General features: G+C 39.7%; 1 protein-coding gene across 2 annotated transcripts in view; it reads left to right on the forward strand.

Annotated features, from left to right (window-relative positions):
• Nucleotides 1-7,331, forward strand: part of ntf3 (neurotrophin 3) — a 51,725-nt gene extending 44,394 nt beyond the window's left edge. The window contains exon 2 of one of the 2 annotated variants that reach the window (XM_049566712.1): nt 6,177-7,330. In XM_049566712.1, coding sequence (XP_049422669.1) covers nt 6,177-7,073 — 897 coding nt within the window. In that variant the 3' untranslated portion in view covers nt 7,074-7,330. Of the gene's footprint in view, nt 1-6,176 lie in introns of both variants that reach the window. The other variant, XM_049566713.1, reaches the window with a different exon arrangement.
• Nucleotides 7,332-14,778: the final 7,447 nt, after the last annotated feature.

A 14,778-nucleotide genomic window follows, 5' to 3' on the forward strand; every position in this document is an offset into this window, starting at 1 on the left:
TCAGGAGCATAAACATCTGTCAGCCTTTTTCTTTCTTCCTTTATCTCACTCACACATACAGTTTGACTTTCATTTACCTCAAACTAACACCTAATTATAAGCCCAAACCTAAACTCTAGTCCTTGTCCTAAAATAACTTCTTGCAGAGGTGAGGACGGGCAAAGTGTCCTCACTGGGAGGGTGTTTCCTTATTTCCCTGTCCTTGTGCTGATATTTGTTCCTACAATAAGCATAGAAATGCACACAGCACACGCACACACACACAGTGTCATTGTCACCCTGCCCACTGAGGCAGTTATTGCTCACCCACTGTCTGTGCTCCGTTAGCCTTCAAAAGCCTGAATGTCAACATCATAAACTACAGTCAGGGTTTTTATGGCAGTGATTATGGCAGCAGGAAGAAAAATTAATTTGTCTCACTGGATGCAGTTTTCACGGGGCAGGCGCCTGATTTACAAAGAGATCTTTATTCATACATTTGGATTTAATCACCAAAGCAAAGGCAAAGAAATTCAGTGAAAACTCAAATGTTGTGTCCATGTCACATTAAGTGGCAAATGTCACATCTGCTTCTCTTAGCTGCAGGTTGTTTCAGGCTGAGGAGCAGAGTTGCAAGGGACAAACATAAAGCACACCAAATATTAATAAAGTTCACAGCATCAAGATGAGTTTTTAAAGGAATGGTTCACCCATAAAATGACCATTTGTACTCACCCGGTGTTACTTTGAATTTGTGAAGAAAACTGTTTTTCTCACATGGGTGCACAGTGAACGAAGAATCCAAAAACAGAGAAAATTCAATGTGAATTGGAGTAAAAGGGAGCCACGTTTTACAACAGAAAATCTAGATCAAAACATCATTTTACTGCACAAGTTGTTTGAGAGTTTGTAAACAGCTGTTTTAATATAGTTTTGCTGATGTTAAATACAACCCCCTTTTCTTTCAATTAATCAAGGATTTTCTCTCCTTTTTTTTGGATTCTTCGTTCAAAATTGATTTGCAAATTGTCATTTTGTTGGGAAGTGTTCCTTTAGATGCAGATGCTTTTTTTAAATTTTATTTTTTTTCTTAAATTCACATTTTATAAACTAATGAAAACTCTGCTGATTTAGCATGTAGGTAATGCTTTTGTGTCAGTGTCTGTGTCTGGGCTGCACAGTTTTATGTGTTTGTTCACTGCCATCTACGAATAAATTAATAGCTCACTAATAATGAATTTATCCTTAATATGTTCAGTTGGCAGTCATGTTGCATTGTGGGTAATGTAGGTGCCAGCTTTTGACAATGGATATATATATATATATATATATATACATACATACATACATACATACATATATATTTACATATATACATATATATATACATATATATGTATATATATATATTTTATATATATACACATATATATATATATACATATATATGTATATATATATATTTTATATATATATATGTGTGTATATATATATATATATATATATATATATATATATATCCTTGTTGTTTTCCATTGTGAGTCAGAGAGTACAATTATGGGCGTTGAACTGATGAACATTCCAGCAGTGTGTGTGTTATGCCTGTGTGTTCATATGTGACTGCTTTATGACACTGAGAAGAAGGGATTGTTTTAAGGTTAAGACTTACTGTCAAGGTTAAAGTATGTGTGCATGCATGCATTATGTCAGTGAGAATCCTGAGAGTGCAAAAGGACAAGTGTGTTTGTGCAAGTGCATGACTTTGTGCAGAGTTTCCAATAAATTCCATTAAAACTTCTCTTTGGACAGAAACAGAGAGAAATGTGCCACGTGTCTGTGTGTGTGCGCTTATGTTTGTGTATTTGTGCCTTTTCTGAGCCATTGATTGTAAGGTGACATTGCTGCTGAACAGATACCCCTCCCTTTCTCCCTCTGTCCAACAGCTGTACCATCCAGCTATAACATCGCTGATGGGAACAAATCACCTCTTTTTGTTTGTAGCCGTCTGTTTGTCCTCTGTCTGAAAGACATTTGAACCTTAACTTGTCCAGAGAGGGTTTAGTGAACATGTTTATGTGCACTAGATTGCAACATAGGCGACAACTTCCCCAAAACATAAAGCATGCATCACCACCTGCTTATTTATAGGAATACTATAATTACATATGACACTGGGGAAAAGTATGCCGATACGTCATTTTGTTCTTTGACTTTGTCATGGATTGTATACATTTTTCTTCAAGGGAATACTAGTGTTACTTAGTCAGGATGCTGGGAAACGTCAGCTAGGATTGACAGCCTATAACAAAAAAAACTATATATATAAACATACTGATAAGAGATATGTCATGTAAACTTGTATTCAAGCTAATACGGTATCCTTTTATCATCCTTGTTTTTCCAGAATTATACTCAATAATTATACTGATATTTACACAAACACATTTACTACATCCACTACACAGTTCCATTAGACAATCACTGAGCACACCTTGTTGTTTGTGAATTAGGATTAGCAGAGGTGGTTAAAGTTTTATCTTTTGTGATCACTTTTTTCCTACATGACTGCCTCACATGACCTGTGCTGTGAAGCACAAAGAAGCCTCTGTCCTTTTCGTGGTAGTTAACGTTAAAAAGAAGTGAAAAAAATTTGAGGCAGTTGTTAATTTAGCAGAGGTGGCCCACTCCTGCTCTAAACAGCTGTGGGAAACCTCTGCGGTTACACAATCATGTAGTGCGTCAACCCAACTAGTCATTTTGGCCACAATACAACATGAGAACAACTCATCTTTGAGGATCGTAAAGCAGCTGGAAAATGGATAGAAGAGTTGAAAGAAGAGCAGCAGAGAAGTTGAGAAATACTTTACTTGTATCTGAACATGATATCATCCCTACTCATCATATTTTGACGCTTGGGTTGAAATCAAGATACAATGCAAAAGGCTGCCTTCAGCATACAGTGACACCAGGGGGCAGCCTGATGTGTTGTACCTTGACACAGGTGATTGACGGTGAGGTTTAGGCAACAAACCTAGCCTAATTGGTAAGGGTTAGAAAAACATAACGTAACTAACGACTGACTAATGACTCAAAATTACAAAAAAACTCAACTTTGACTTGTAGTTCCACACAGGACAGTGGTCTCCTAGTCTCCTGGGTCAATGCCCTGTGCACGTTGGACCATTCACCTCCCCTACCGCCCACCTTAAGCAGACTTTCTTACCCTTTATACCATGTCCATTGCTCTAAACATCTAATAATGACAGAGGAGTTTACATTACAGACACTAAAGGGTGCATTGTGCGTCTGTACAATACCTGACGTGAGGGACCACTGCCCATGTGGCATTTTTTGACGCCCTGGAAGTGAGACTAGGTTGATGTACTACAGCTGTCAATATATTGCACATAGGCAAGTGTGCTTCACTTCATTCAACATGACCGACATAGTTCTCACAAACCACAAACACTAGGGTGACATTTGAAAGTTACCAAACATGTTTATTGTTCCTTAGTATTGCAGCAGGCAGTATCTTTTTCACGCAGCTGTATGATCAATATTTTTATCTTAACAATGGAAAATGTGCAAACTACTTATTTCAACGGGGGTTGCTCAAAGTGACAAATCCACAACATCATCTTTTAGCTTTTTGTTTTTGGTCCACAGCTTTACTGCATCGGTTCAGTCTCACAGCTCCTATCAGTATCATTTTCATCCACAGCAGACAGAGGTTTTCAGTTAAAAAGCTCTGTTAAACTTATTGTATGCTGCCCTGTCCAGCACCAAATGGCAGTCACATGAAGTAAGTACCTTGCTGGTGAAGCATTTAGCAGCTAAAGAACCTGATATTTCCCTCAGGAAATGGTGGAGACCAAAACAGAGCTAAAGTTAGCGAGAATACTGGATTTATATTTGTCAGGTGGCCACAAACACTGCTAATGTTGCTCTGTGTCTGCCTGATGTGCAAGTGAGGGAACTTGCTGAACTTTAAGGGGATTATATATCAGTGCTATGTGTACAGTTTGTTTCTGCTGCCCCAAGTGGCTGAAATATCAGTAATTGCAGGTTTAATAGTGGGATTAACAAGTGTCTTTCTATCAAACTATCTGATGGCCGACAGTAGAAGACAGTGCCTGCACTTGGGGGTGCTTACATGTGGAAGTTTATGAATGAGCTTTAGTGAAAAACAAAGCAACAGCAACAAACAGCTTTTCCGAGACCTGGGGAGTGACGATGTATCTTCCCTAAGGTTCACACCACATGTACATCCTGACCCATGCTGATTGGAAACAAGCATATGGTGCTGAAACATCTGCTTTTGTGCACCTGACATACACAAACATTAGAGAAATGCTTGCAGATCTCCTACTGATCACCGCTGGGGTTTTTAAACTCTCCTGGGAGTGGAATTCTGTGAAAGAGACAAACAAACTGAGAAAGCTGGAACTCATTCAGGTTTGAGCAGATTACTGAGTATATGTCACCATTCAGAGAACCGAGGCTGAGAGTATAACCTGAGCCAAGATGTACTGTAGTAAGAATAGACACTTCAGGTAGGGCTTGTCTCGGTAACATTTTTGGTTTCGGCTGGAGGAAGTAAGAAAAGAGCCATGGCTTGGGGTAATGCAATCTCCGATCAACATTTCCAAAACTACTGCAGAAAAAAGTGTATTTTTCATGTTTTTCTAAAGTATCTGTCAAGGAATTGTAAAGATAGCTAAACAAGAATGATGAGTTAGCTTGATATGGTTCTTATTACAGGCTTGAGTGTTGTTTTGTCATACCTTGACAGTTTCGATGACTGCTGTCATCATCAGAAGCGTCACGTGATGTTGCGGTGACGTGTCCTGTAGATGTTTTATCCAGGTTGTCAGACACGTCACCACATCACGTGACGCTTCTGATGATGATGACAAATGCAGTCGTCGAAACTGTCAAGGTATGACAAGCTAAGTGTTATAAGTAGGCTATATGAATTTGTTTAGACTAAGAATGATGAGTGTTCAGTGTTTCATATCTTAACAATAGAAAAATTACAATGTACATTTTCTGTTTTTTTTGCTAAAAGATAGGGCTGAATATGATGCCGGATACCTTTAAGGTATCGGCCAAATTTTGTGCAGAGCTCAGACTCCTACACCTATACTGAGGTGTGGTGAAGTCGAGCATGTAAGACTGACAGGGTTGGCAGTTCGGCCTGCCAAGATGCCATCAAAGTGTTTCCCATTTCATTCACATTATGGGTATTGCATGAAGTAATCTATAGGTATCTGTATCATTTTAAGGATACAGGTATTGGTACTGGTATCGCTGTTCAATATGAAGCAGGGCGTAACCTTTCAGAATCATCCTGCTGGTCCGAGGATTTCAACCAGGAACCTTTCCATCATAAAACTGCTGCTCCAAAAAGTAAACTACAAATACATTTTAAAAACAATCACTATAGGTAACTCATGCTTTTAAAAAGAGACAGACACGCTATGGCAATGCGACAAAGTGCGTGTGTGCCTTTAAGATGCTTGTGCCAGGCGTTTTCCTGGAATACTCTGAACAGAATTATGGGTGTTTTATGGCCACATGGTATGTTGTACATGTTGCAGCACGTTAGTTCCCATAACTGTGTGTTCTACCAAGACACACACACACACACACACACACACACACACACACTGCTGTTGTTATTTACAGTGTGGTAACTGAGTTCAAGCCAAACATTTCCACAAAGCCACAAATGTATGCTGAACTAGCTCTTAGAGGTTTGTGAGTGCAATGTAAACATAGATGTACAGATCGCTGTCAGTGGATTACTCTGATGCCAATGAAAACTTTGAAAGTGAGGATTCTCAAGCAAATTCTTAAGTTATGACTTTTGAGATCATTATATCATTAGGAAGTAAGTTATACTGAATTTATTACAGTTGCTGCTGCTGTTGCAACTGCTGACCGTGTTGACAAGTGGGCCAAATCAGTGGGCCAAAATACAGTAATCAACTTCCTGGGGTTTTTAGAAAAATGGCATGCAACCTTTCGAGTTTTACCTCATACTTTATCTTTGCCTCACCTCTCTCCCTCCACCCTGTAACACTCCTGTGCCCACTTGGGAGAGTGCACCTCACAGATTCGATTGGAGGAAAGGGACTAATGTTCTAATTCCTGTAAAGCACATCTCTTAATTTTTTTTCTCTTTCTTTCTGCAGATCTTACAGGTGAATCTAGTGATGTCCATCCTGTTGTATGTGATGGTCCTCGTGTACCTCTATGGTATCCAGGCAACCAACATGGACAGCAGTCGCCAGGGACAACAGCAGCAGCAGCAGCAGCAGCAGCAGCCAAGTCCCGACCCCTTAAACTCCCTTATCATCCAGCTGCTTCAGGCTGACCTGACGAGGGGGAAGACCCGGGGGAACCAGAGCCAACAGGGGAAAAGCAGGGACACTGAGCCCCAGGACACGCTGCCTCCTCTCCTCAGTGCAAACTTTCCTTTAGAGGAGGAGGGTGATGCAGAGCAGTGGGGGATGGGGGGTCGCAGTGGCGGGAGCAGCGACAGTGTGGTTGACCGGCAGGTGATGCTGCTAAACTCAGACTTTCTAAGGCAGCATAAGCGGTACAACTCACCTCGGGTGTTGCTGAGTGATCGGCCACCACTGCAGCCGCCGCCACTGTACCTCTCAGACGATTACGTGACCGATGGACTGGATGGCGGGGCAGCTGGAAACAAGACAAGAAAGAAGCGTCACGCTGAACACAGGAGCTATCGTGGGGAATATTCTGTGTGTGACAGCGAGAGTCAGTGGGTGACGGATAAAACCCAAGCAGTGGACACCAGGGGGGAGCCCGTCACTGTTCTGGGCAAAATTAGAACCAGTGCCACAAAGGACATCAAACAGTACTTTTATGAGACACGCTGTCGGACCCCCAGGCCTTTCAAAGGTGGCTGCAGGGGCATCGATGACAAGAACTGGAACTCGCAGTGCAAGACTACCCAGACTTATGTTCGAGCGCTGACGCAGGTTCGCAATTTAGTGAGCTGGAGGTGGATACGTATAGACACTTCCTGCGTCTGCGCTTTGTCAAGGAAACGTCATAGGACGTAAACAAAACAATACCAGCCCTGCTGGGGACTACATGTTTGGAATTCTACTTCCTGTATAGGATTTTATTTCCTGATGACAGTGCTCTCCACCACAGGAGTATGCGTCATGGTGGTGAAAAGCAACACTCTGCTATAAAATAAAATGATGCTTCTACTGAAGAAATCTTGGGTCCACTTAAATGATATTTCACATTGATGTGCTGCAAATCCACAAGCCGGTGCAGCGCTGCTGTTACAGAAGAACTCGTTTGAGAGGGGCTAGGGAGGGAGGGAGTGTGTGAGGGGGAACTGTACATATAAATTATTTAAATTATATAAAATGCATGTAGTTTATACATGTTTATCTATCTATATATGATGTATGAATATATTGTGTTATTTATTGAAAGAAGTCTTCTTCAAAAGGAAGAAAATGTCTATAAAAAAAAGGAATGAAACAACTCATTTTGAGACTATAATACAAAGCTGGGCTGCAAAGGTGCTCCACAGTAAGACTTTACATGTGCCTTGACCAGTGTGGCTGCAGAGCAGAGAGATAGGACATGGTAACTCACAGGCAGCGGTTGCTGCATATGTTCTGCGGGCAAACCTAAAAAGTGACTGGGGCCTGTTCTGTCCTACAGCCCAAATTCTTAGCGTTGCCCTGTAATGAGGTATGAGGCATCTTATGACCGAAACACTGATTTCAGATTTTACACTGCGCCCACAATTGACCATATTCTTACTGTATGTTGTAATACACCACTTACATCCATTCATTCTTCTGGGAGACAGTTTTGACCAAATAAAAAATAGGAATTCCTCTTGTGGAATCTGCTGGCAGTGACTGACAGTCATCAAACCACCTTGACTCTGTTCACCATGTTTTACTCTCAACTGATATCATAAGCTGTTTTTGTTTCTTTCCATTAATAAAAAAGCTATATTTCTTACAGTTGGAAACATCTCATTAACAAATTCCCTTTACAAATTTTGAAAAATTGTGACAAATAGTACATTACTTCAGTGATACTTTATTATATTAAGACAAATAATACAATCCTCCTTAAAGTTATATTTTGACCACCTGCTTTACTTATGATCAGAGGTGTGGACTTGAGTCACATGACATTATTTGATGACTTTAGACCTGAGTTAACAAAATGAAAAAAGACTTGCAACTGCACCTGGACTTAAACACCGGCGACTCATGACTCCACTTGGACCTTAGCCTTTTGACTTGAAAATATTTTATACCATTCCCCAATCCCAAGGACTACAAAAGCATCATGTTATTTCAAAAGTGTGCCACGAATCAATTCCTGAATCAGCTAACATTAACACTATTCATTCCCAGCAAGTCGACATGTAATTCCCCAGATGATCCTATTTATTTGACCCAATCCAACAGCATCCAGTCAAGTTGACCAGATGCTGTCATACAAAACTTATGTCACATTACTGAACGCCAATTGGATACCAAAGATACCAAAGATAACTTTGTTCTTTTACAAAATCTATGTGGTGGTCAACAAAGAATTAAGATGAAGATGCAACAACTTCCAATAAACATGTTGTAACAAACAGGTACAAATTTTAAAAAGCAGTCATGATTTTTGTAAATGTGTTACTCTTTGTTAAATGCCACATTTGGTGAAGAGCACATTATGGCTTGTTTAGGACTCAAAACTCAAAGTTTAGGACTTGGTACCTGACCTGGGACTTGTCTTAACTTTGGACTTTTTGTGAGACTTGTCTGTGTTGACTTGACTTGACCTGACTCGGCACTTGATTGCAAAGAGCTGAGACTGACTTGTGACTTGCAAATCAATGACTTGGTCTCACCTCTGCTTGTTACCAACTCTAAGATGGAGTACATGGGGTAAAAGCTGGCAAATTCCCAACAAGGTCAGTTATTAGTTATTGTAAAGCAGCAGCCATTACAGAAGTCCCTCACACTGTTACTGTCCTATTATAAAATGGAGTTGGGCTTATGCTGCAAGTGTGTGTTAAAGTTAAATCTCTCAAATTGCTACTTCTGAGGAAAAGCTTTGCTATTGGCTCTGTGACCATGGGATGTTTTTAGTTTGATGGCTTCTACATTTTACATGTCAAGTCTTTTAATTATGTCATCTTGCTGACTGAAGAATTAGCGCCACCTACTGCTTATTTAAATGAACGAACTGTCAATATTCACATAACAGTAGTTGATGGAAAGTGCATTAATTTCATTTTCTTTTGCTGATTTTCTGAAAATTCAGTTCAAAATTTGTGCAGCATTTGGATGGAAACCCAACTATTGACTGGTGGTGTCCCCCAGTTGTGTGTTTAGGGACTTCCAGGGAGTTCACCCAGGGAGAAAGAGTGACTACGTTTACATGCACAAAATATTCTGTTTTTTGCCCTTATTCAAAAAAGACATTTTTACTACTAAGCTGTTTACACTGCTAATGAAAATTAATGTTCCACTAATACTTCTGTTTACATGCAGCTGTGCATGCTAGTTGGTTTGTGTATATTACATCATGGATATGCGCAGAACTGACCATAAGCAGACAAGAGTCATATGTCCCAAACTGTTGTAAAAACCCCAACTGACACCTATTCAAAATTTGCTTTTTACATGACTCATATCAAATACAGAATATTATCATATATGGAATAATAGTGGAATATTAGTGTGCATGTCAACATAATCAGTGTTTGTTGATCAGAGGTGTGATCAGTAGTCATTTATACCATCAGATGTTTAACACTTTTTTTCACCAGTCGTAGCATAGAGAGAGAACAGACATACAGATGGAACTTTATGGCATGGGGTCAGTGGTTAAAAGACGCGCAGCTGATGTTGTAGAAAATGATGGAAAAGTGTGTTTCGGTGTGTGTATGTGTGTCCAAAACAGTGATGCTTAAGAGTCAGAAATTGCAAGCTGCCTGACATCATTTCACTCACATTGCATAAAGTATTGCTCTAGAGGGACTTCTACAATGGCTCCCATTGTGTGTGGTGCTAACCCACAGTATATGCAGAATGAACTCAAAGTCAAACTTCAGTGATGGTTATCATCTCGGCATCCTTGTTATCTGATATTAGTCACAGTACTTACAGTTTTGAAAACCCAGATGCCAAGAGCAAAGCAGCCAGAGTCATAATGTTCCTTATTGTTTATTTGCTAATATATAAAAATAGGTCACAATCAAGACCAAGTCATAGAAAAAAGAGCACGTCTTGCCTCAGAAACGGAAGTTTCAGACACATCCTAAGCAGTGAAAAAGAACCTGTAAAAACAGGGCAATTTATGTGACATTTTGCAAAGCTGAGAAACAAATCTGATTTCATGCCAACAACCTGCAGCCTCCATAAAAACGTCCTCATATCTGAGATGAAACGGTACAACCATCTGAGAGCAAAGCAGGAGATCAAAAAAGACAGAACGACATAAATGTAAAGAGACACATCAGAAAGAACAGCTGAGGAAAAAAAACAGAGAAACTGAAAGATCGAATTAAGCAAATCCCTAACAGTGCAGTGAGACAGAAACAGACCAGAGGCAATGTGATTGACAGAGATATGACTCAGTCATTATCGAATTCCTCAGAGGTCGCTGCAGATCACAGACTGTGTGTTTTAAGAGTAAAAGGTATGTTATGCATTAGATGGTATGTGAAGAGACAGGAGGACTTAGCCAATAAGAGGATACCAAGAAGGAGATGACTGCTAGCGTGATATAAAAACATGTCCTGGGTTACCATGAGGTATGAGTGTCAGTCAAAGCAATACGTATCACTTTTAAAAACATATTCCACTGTGTTGTTTAAAAATGGATGGATTTTCAGGAATAAAGTTTTTTAAAATGGATATATGGTGTTTGTGGTATCAAACAATTCCTTGAAGGGTCAGGGGACTGCTGCTGGGTTGAAGAGGGAATACTGCACACGTTTGCATTCATACTGTTATCTTGGGAGGATTAGCATGGCATGCATGTGATCTTTGTCAATGTATCTTTGGGTTTTAAAGGAAAAATCCACCCTTAAACACACCGAAACCATTAGACCATTAGACAAATATATGTCATCATGTTAAGATATTTCAATGCACTGCAATGAAGTTTTGGTGTCTAACAAACAAAATCTAAAATTAAGGGCTTCTTTCTAAAGCTGCCAACATACATCACTAGTTAACAATCAATCACACTGGGACAGAATCTGAAATAAACACATACCAGGCAGCAAATACGGGGAAGATAGGCACATCCTGTACCTGCCTGGCCTCGCATCTCACTCTGCTAGCTTATCATGACAGTAAAATTAACTGCTCTGTTCCAACAAAGTTAGGCTAAAAAAAGTGCATGCAAGCTGTGCAACTGTGCTGTTCTGTTGGGAGGTGCAGTGACTTAAACCAATGGTGAGTAAGAAACAATATAAATAAGACATGTAATTTCTTAAGCTATGACTAAAGGAAAATTCCACTAACTGCTAGGCTAATTTATACAATGTCACGTTCACCCTGCTTAAGCTAATAATAGGCAACTAGCAAAAAGCAATTATTTTGTCAATGAACCTTGACAGTTATTATTGAGCGAATTATTACACTTTTGTTAAAGTACGTTGCTGTTAATCTTAATATATGGTTATGTGTTGCACCCATACTTATGACAGCAATAAAATAATAACATAGAGGCTCCGTAGTCTGAAGCAAGACAGCAAACCTTTTATTCCCTTGTCCGGAGCAGCGCATTACAGCTACACTGCTTCCAATTCTTTTCCTTTCAAAATAAAAGCCCTGGATATATACACTGCATCACTACTTACCAGAGGGAACTGACTCACATACTGAGGCTGTGGTGATCAATATATTCAGGTAATTTTAATAAGGCCTTTTCTTTGAATTTGTATCAAAAATAATATGTTATCTCAATGAAAAACAACAAAACATTACGATCACCATTGTTATCTCAACAATGACACACTACTACTGATAGCCGCTCTCGTCAGTCTTTTAACTAAAAATTAACACTATAGAACTTTAAGAAGTTTTACTTTTGTCCAAATGTTTGCTGGCAGGTGACTGTGAGCTAGTATTGCAGCCAAACATTCTGTTGATCCACTAAAACTTAAATAACCGGTGGTTAGTAGCACCACATAAGCAATTAGGGGTAATGCTAACAGAAAATGGATGAATGACAGAACTGATGACATTAAATATTTGAGAGAACCTACTGATTGATTTTGAAAGTGATGGGAGAATGACAAAGAAGCCCTTAATGGAGTGAACAACACACTTAACATCTGAAGGTTAATTTTCCTTTAAGTGCATTACTTCACCTTCCTGACCCACATTATTCTATTCCATTACACCCACCCACAACAGCTTCTGTCATTTGCTGGACAGTTGCATCTCTCAGTTGGACTATGAAAGTGCCATAACATACAGATTCTGTACAGTCTATATAAAGGCCTTATGCAATTTTTATTAAGTTCTATAAGGCTCTAGGCCTTTGGTTATTATGACACAGAACTTTGTGAACTCAAAGTAGATAGACATATTTTCTGCAGCTGGCTGTGAAACAGACTAGAGCACTGGTTTCAGTCATTTCAAAGCACTGATGAACAAGTGAACAAGTGTGAATGTTTTGACCAGACATTACTGCTTCAGTAGTTATTGTGTACTGCAAAGTGTCAGTTTCTACAAGTCCAGTATCCCTAGGAAGTGTGTCTATATTGGATGATTTTGCATCTTATGCCCAAAGCAAATGCTCAGTGCCAGTGCATAGCGTGCTCCTTATGTAGCAAGGTAGAAAGTGAAGCACAAAGCCTCCCTTATTCTAACACCAGAAAAGTGTGGAGGGAGGAAGTTTCTGAAGCAATCTGACCAGCCAGCAAGCAGTCTTATTAAGTCTTATCTTATTACTGACACCTTAACCATAGCTTATCTGCCACAAACACATTTTTCCTGAAACATTTCATAGTTGTCGTGTGCAGGTGTTAGAATGAAGAAATTTGAAAACACTGGCATTTGATATTTAAAAAAAAAAAAAAACATACTGTACACACACAACTGAAAGTAATCCAGAATTCTGCAGAATCATTCAATATTGACACTCTGGCTTGGTGATAGGGTTGATTCTTACATGTTGTGCAAAACTTCTAGAACTGAAAAAAAGTATGACTTTTCTCTCAATCTCCAGCTAAACTTTGTCATGATATAAAGGCAAAGTGTGTCAGGTGTTATGTAGTTCAATGCTTTAAGAGCTGTTAAGGACGTGGAAAAAATTGTGACTTCCCTGGCTTTACTTTTTCATGCTGATGAACTCAAAAGTAGATGTTGTACCCTGACTGACACTAGAACTACATCTTTTTGGTACCACAGTACAACATACCAGAGGATGCTGTACACAACCCATCAGAACCCAACAGTTTCTCTTCTACTTCGGTGAATGCTTTACACAGATGAGACAGTTGTGTTCGCACACAAGATTATCGCCTTTTGAAGTTCTTACTGCGGCATATTTTGTTGCCAACTGACTTTGATGGGAATGATAACAGGCACAAAGCTTGGCAGTGATGTCAGCCATGTCATGAGGTCATCCGCTGCTAATTATCTCTCACCAGAGCTTGTCACAAAATGTGACAACATCAATTAGACCTCCCATGATTATCCATCACCCCTCTCTGCCTCCCTCTAACCCCAATGTCCTCAGGCAAGAGACAGTTTCTCCCCATTGTTTTCCCCCCACCTGGATGTGTGATCAGACATGCACCCCTTCTGAAGCCTATTCATGCGAACCTACAGGGGTGTTTGATTTGTTATTAATTTGAGGCCGGTAAGGAAAGCGGTAGGAGGGGAACAGCAGAATGTGCCGTCTCTAATGACCCAGGGGTTTTACAGAAGGGTAAAGCTGACTTAAGGAGATGTACATACATGCAGAGCTGGGATTTGAGGCAGTAATCTCCTATTCTAAGAGAAGCTTACCACTTGTCAGGCTGCAGAGGAGAGCAGATCAGCAATGCCTTCAATGTGCTGACTGAATGTGCACTCATATTTAAAGTGCTTTAGGTGTAAAGGGCAAATTTCAGTGAATGAAGCTTAATCCTTGGGTAGATTGGTGCTCTTGGGGTAGGGCTGAGCAGCAGTAAACATCTCTGTAATTACTAACAGAAAGTACTGAAGAACACAGTTTAGATGCCATTATTAATTTTGCCCTTCATAAATTTTAATTATCCACATGGTCAATGACTATTTGAGGATGAAGCAGCTGAGAGAGTTTAAGCTAGCAAATATTAGTGTTCAAGTAGGCAAACTTGATGTCATTCATCAATACCCTCTAAAAATCTGCATTTCTTCCTATGCCCTTGTGTCTCCAGTTGGCTCTTTCAGCTCTCTTACAGCCAGGACTGAAGGCGCACACATGGCCAACTCGTCTAATCTGTGATGTCACACCAACGTACAGCTCCAGACAGTATTAGTGGGGGAACATGGCAAAGGTGATTGTAAGAGCAGCCAGAATGATTACGTAGTTGCAAGGGGAGACATAGCTGAAAGAATATCTCAAAAAACCTGAGAGAATCACTTTGTTACCTTTTTGTTACATGTTCTGATTGAAAGAATCTTTTTTAATATGAGGATCATTTGAGGGTAAAAGCTTAAATAAACATCCTAGACTAGCTCTCTTAAAGGGAATGTATAATGCCTTTTCCTGTATTTTGAATACATCATTTTACAATAT

The sequence above is a fragment of the Epinephelus fuscoguttatus genome, linkage group LG22 (genome assembly GCF_011397635.1).
Source record: "Epinephelus fuscoguttatus linkage group LG22, E.fuscoguttatus.final_Chr_v1".
In the NCBI taxonomy this organism is placed as follows: domain Eukaryota; kingdom Metazoa; phylum Chordata; class Actinopteri; order Perciformes; family Serranidae; genus Epinephelus; species Epinephelus fuscoguttatus.